Raw genomic sequence first — 5,134 nt, 5'->3', positions numbered from 1 at the left:
CTCTTCATGGCCTCTCGCCTTGTTATATTTCTGACCTTTTAGTCCCATACGCACCAGCACGTACCTTGAGATCCTCGGGCAGAGGTCTGTTGTCTGTTCCAGAGTCTCGACTGAAAACTAAAGGGGACAGAGCGTTTGCTGTCAGGGCCCCGAGGCTCTGGAACAGCCTGCCCGAGGAAATCAGGTCGGCTGAGTCAGTGAACTCTTTTAAGTCCCTTCTTAAAACATACTTTTATAGGAGAGCTTTTCCCGATCTTATTTGACTTTATTTTATCCCTTTCATTTTATTGTATTTTACTAATTTTATATTAAATTTTCATGCTCTTATCTTTTTTTTTGTATTATTCTTTACACTTGTTAAAGCACTTTGTAACTTGTTTTTGAAAAGTGCTCTACAAATAAGGATTATTATTATTATTATTGTTCACCTGTCCTCCTGTCCCCTCCTCAGGTGTGTTGTTCACCTGTCCCCTCCTCACCTGTCCACCTGTCCCCTCCTCACCTGTCCTCCTGTCACTTCCTCAGGTGTGTTGTTCACCTGTCCTCCTGTCCCCTCCTCACCTGTCCTCCTGTCCCCTCCTCACCTGTCCTCCTGTCTCCTCCTCACCTGTCCTCCTGTCCCCTCCTCAGGTGTGTTGTCCTCCTGTCCCCTCCTCACCTGTCCTCCTGTCCCCTCCTCACCTGTCCTCCTGTCACTTCCTCAGGTGTGTTTTTCACCTGTCCTCCTGTCCCCTCCTCAGGTGTGTTGTTCACCTGTCCTCCTGTCCCCTCCTCACCTGTCCTCCTGTCCCCTCCTCAGGTGTGTTGTTCACCTGTCCTCCTGTCTCCTCCTCAGGTGCGATCCTGGGCCGCTCAGACATTCAGAAGTGTGTCCACTACAACTACAACCCTTCGTCTTCCTCGTCTTCCTCGTCTTCCTCGTTGGCGTCTGAGAGTCAGGGTAACATGAGCGGGGTGGTCACCTGCTCCGGAGACAAGGACAAGAGGCTCCACTGCTTCGCCACCTGGAAGAACGTGTCCGGAGCCGTCCAGGTGGTCAAACAGGGCTGCTGGCTGGACGACGTCAACTGTTACGACAGGTGAGTGCTTCCTGTCAGACTCTGGCGGGTCCCACAGGTGAGTGCTTCCTGTCAGACTCTGGCGGGTCCCACAGGTGAGTACTTCCTGTCAGACTCTGGCGGGTCCCACAGGTGAGTACTTCCTGTGTCTGACGACCTTCTTCCTCCTCCTCTGCAGGCGCGAGTGCGTGGAGAGGAAGGACGCTCCTGAAGTCTTCTTCTGCTGCTGTGAAGGATCTTTGTGTAACAGCAGGTTCTTCTACAGTCCTGACAGCAGACAGACGCAGATACCAAGTAAGACCTCCTGATTACTGATGGGGTCCAGAATGATCTGGACCTGGAGGAGCCGTGTTGTTCTTGACTTTATAAACTGAATTAAGAATAACAACATTTTGTCCCTTTGTGTTGCCGTAGCCACAAACAAACCGGTGACGGCCAAGCCCCCGGTGCTGACCACTCTGATGTACTCGCTGGTTCCCATCATGGCCGTCACCGCCATCGTCCTCTTCTCCTTCTGGATGTACCGGCACCACAAACTGGCCTACCCTCCTGTCCTGGTGCCCACACAGGTGAGAGACTCGCACTGATTAGAAAGACCGGGACCAGGAGCGGCACTGGGTTAAAGTCAGCATGTGAGCTGGAGCTCCTCAGGGATCCGTCCTCGGTCTCCTGCTGGTTGACCTTTACACGCTCGCACACGTCACACAAACGCTCACCAGCGTCATACTCAGAACACACCTGCACGTTCCAACGACCTCCGCTCTCTCTATTCAGGATCAGGTGAGCTGATGGTAACCGTGACGATGAATCTCTGATCCTTGATTGGCCACGAATCAGGTCCTGCCCCAGGTCGTCGTGGCGGGACCAGGTCTGGTATCTGGTTTCAGATGGATTTAATCCTCTGGTGTCGACTTTACGTCCTGACTTACTCTGAGCTGGTACAAAGCGCTGCTGTAAAGACGCGTACACAGGGTCGGGTACAGAACCCGGTACCAATACAGGGTGTCTGCGGGGTCTTAAAAGGTCTTAAAGGGTCTTAAAGGGTCTTAAAGGGTAATAGATCATTAAAAAGTCTTGATCGCCATTTAACAGGGTATTAAATTTTGTAGATATTGTGCGAAGCGGAAAACTGATTTACGAGCACAACCGACCGTAACTTTCCACCACGCCGGATCCCCAATGCTAATTGTTGAAAACATGGTCGGACTGAGCTCTGTGGCCGCTTGAACACCCCCGTTATTCAAAGACGAGAGCGAGATGCGCCGTCAGCAGGTGAAGCGCTGAGACAGCAGACAACAGGGAGAATATAAGCAGCATATTGGTTTGGCTAACGTTGGCCGGCTGTTCAGCTACATCTGTGCCTTTTTATTGAAACACCTTCAACTTTTCAGAAATGCGCTCGTCATCGTCACTTTTCGTGAGCAGATTAATCGCAGCCTGGACGGAGCGAGTTTCCAAATGTTGGACTAATCGTTCTGCCTAAGTAGTTTGATTATTGACGAGTTAGTCGCCCACTGAAAATTAAAGTTAGAGACTAACTGTAGAATATTTTCCTGTCACAAAGTTAATGAATAAAAAACAACCCAAAATGAAACAGCTGTAAGTGGAATTAATATTATAATAGTGGTAAGTTTTATATAGTAAACTATTATAGAATATAGATTATAATTCAAATGAATATAGTAACAGCATATAATTAACATTAATATAAAAGCCAGGATGCCTTTGTGCCAACATGTGCTGCTCTCTGACAGCAACACGTTCCCCTTGTTCTCTTTTACATCTGTCTTACTAAAGTTTACACAAATCAGCTTTAGGATGCAGACAGCAGCTGTTGATCGCAAATGTCTGTGCTGCACTGCCAACGTTGTTTTTACGTTGTATTGATACAATGTTCGATGAAAGTTATCACACAGAGTGTTTACTTTTACAGTCTCAGTCTATTTATAGTAAATGTAAGTTAAAGGTGGGCTGTGTGGTCTTTAGTGGCTTCTAGCAGGAAGGTTTCAGATTGCAACCAACAGCATACGCTTCACATACCTGTGACTGAAAATAAGTTACAGCAACGTCAGCTAGGTATCAACTGGTCGGCGTTTGCAGGCAGGCTAACGTTATCTAGTTTGAACCGACTAAAACACAAAATCGCACTGTTTCACATGTTTGGCAGTAATGTTGCGCACATAAACATCTCAGCCTGTGTGAGACGATGGATTTTCGCAGGACATCCGACGAGTCCTTCACAAAGAAAAAACAGGCAACTGAGAAAGTTGGTGAAGTTACAACCTGGTCACGTACAGGTAATAAAATGCTATAAATATATTTAAATTCCTTTTGAAAACTCCACAGTTCCCCTTTTAAAGGTGTGAGGCTGACTTACAGCTCAAAGTTGTGCGGCAGTCTTGAAAAGGTCTTGAAAGGTTTTGAATTTCACTTCTGGATTCCTGTATGTACCCCGCAGTAGAACCGGAACCTACCAAACTGAATAAGAACACAAAGTTTGGTCGAACTTTAGTGTGTCGACGGAACCGTTTTGGCTCTGGTGCTCTGAAACATCCGAGGCGTCGGTACCGTTCACCGCAGTCCCAGATGGAGCGTCCCTCAGTGAGAGGCGCCGAGCCGAGCCGGGTCTGCTCGGTCTGTGTTAATGCTGACGTGGGCCCGAGGAAGTGACCCGGCTCAGCAGCAGCGCATAGTCAGTAATGATGGAAATTAACAGCCGCTAAATGAGGGTGGACTTTCCGTTTGGCGGCCAAATGTTGGAAGGCTACGCGCCACGTCGGCGGGTACATATATTCAGCGGATGGGGGTGTAACGGTCCAGGGCTTTGGGAACCGTGCACATGTGCACCGATGCAGTCTTTAACGTTAAATACTAGGCTTGTTTTGAGTGGAACAAATGTAAATTCTGGAAGTTTCCACACGGACCAAATCTCCGCCTGACAGCGCTACACAAGCAGCAGCTTTAGCCCCGCCTCTCGCTAACTAGTGACTTGAGCATCACGGCCAGTGAAGAGAAGCCAGAGCTTTAAGACCCCCCCCCCCCATTGTTCAGGTCTCCTGTTTGGGACACTTCGGTTTCCAGTGAAATACAACAGCGGGCCGACATTTCTCAGCAGTGATCGATGTTACTAATGTCACTAATACTCACTAACGGTGTCGCAGGAAGGAGAACGTCTCTGCAACAAAACGAGCACAATGCAAACGCCTTTCAGCTTCTAAACAGACTTCAGACTTTTTTTATCTGAGCAGGCCTTCAGGCTGGGACTGATGATGCTGCAGTCTTACCGGCGGACAAAGGAAGATGCACGGTAGTCCTTAACACAGCGGACTACCAGGACAAAGTCAACTCACTACTAATGGACACAAACGCATATGAGACACTGAGACGAGACCCAACCAGCAGATACAAGAAGAAGGCCATAGAATGTCTACAACAGCTACAGAAGGACAACACCATCACCCGGGAACAATATTACCGTTTGTATCCTGGAGAAGCCATTCCATGCGTTTATGGACTACCCAAGATACACAAAGAAGGAGCCCCACTCAGGCCGAGTATCAGCAGCATTAACTCGGTCACCTACAACATTGCCCAACACATTTCTACCATCTTAGCTCCTTTGGTGGGAAACACGCCTCACTATGTCCAAAACTCTATTGACTTTGTAAACAAAGTTCGAGGACTAAAACTGGATCCAGATGAAACCATGGTATCCTATGACGTGACTTCTTTGTTCACCTGCATCCCCACCATAGAGGCAGTAGAAACCGTTAGGAAACGGCTAACACAAGACAACACCCTGGACAACAGAACTAGACTCAGCCCCGACCAAATCTGCAAATTACTCGACCTCTGTCTAAACACCACCTACTTCCAGTACACCGGTGGATTCTACAGACAGAAGCATGGCTGTGCCACGGGCTCACCGATTGTGGCAAACATCTACATGGAAGAAGTGGAGAATAAAGCCCTCAACTCCTTCAGAGGAACAGCACCGAGCCACTGGTACAGATATGTGGACGACACCTGGGTCAAAATTAAAAGCCTTCACAGAACACATCAACTCTGTGGACAGT

The 5,134-nt window shown here is 48.3% G+C and overlaps 1 protein-coding gene across 1 annotated transcript in view; it reads left to right on the top strand.

The window, feature by feature from the left end:
- Positions 1–5,134, top strand: part of acvr2aa (activin A receptor type 2Aa) — a 39,156-nt gene that overhangs the window by 5,516 nt on the left and 28,506 nt on the right. The window contains exons 2-4 of the mRNA XM_046054814.1: positions 836–1,079; positions 1,237–1,352; positions 1,473–1,627. Coding sequence (XP_045910770.1) covers positions 836–1,079; positions 1,237–1,352; positions 1,473–1,627 — 515 coding nt within the window. The remainder of the gene's footprint in view (positions 1–835; positions 1,080–1,236; positions 1,353–1,472; positions 1,628–5,134) is intronic.

This window comes from Micropterus dolomieu, linkage group LG07, assembly GCF_021292245.1.
Source record: "Micropterus dolomieu isolate WLL.071019.BEF.003 ecotype Adirondacks linkage group LG07, ASM2129224v1, whole genome shotgun sequence".
Classification (NCBI taxonomy): domain Eukaryota; kingdom Metazoa; phylum Chordata; class Actinopteri; order Centrarchiformes; family Centrarchidae; genus Micropterus; species Micropterus dolomieu.
This window is presented reverse-complemented; position numbering and strand designations above follow the sequence as displayed.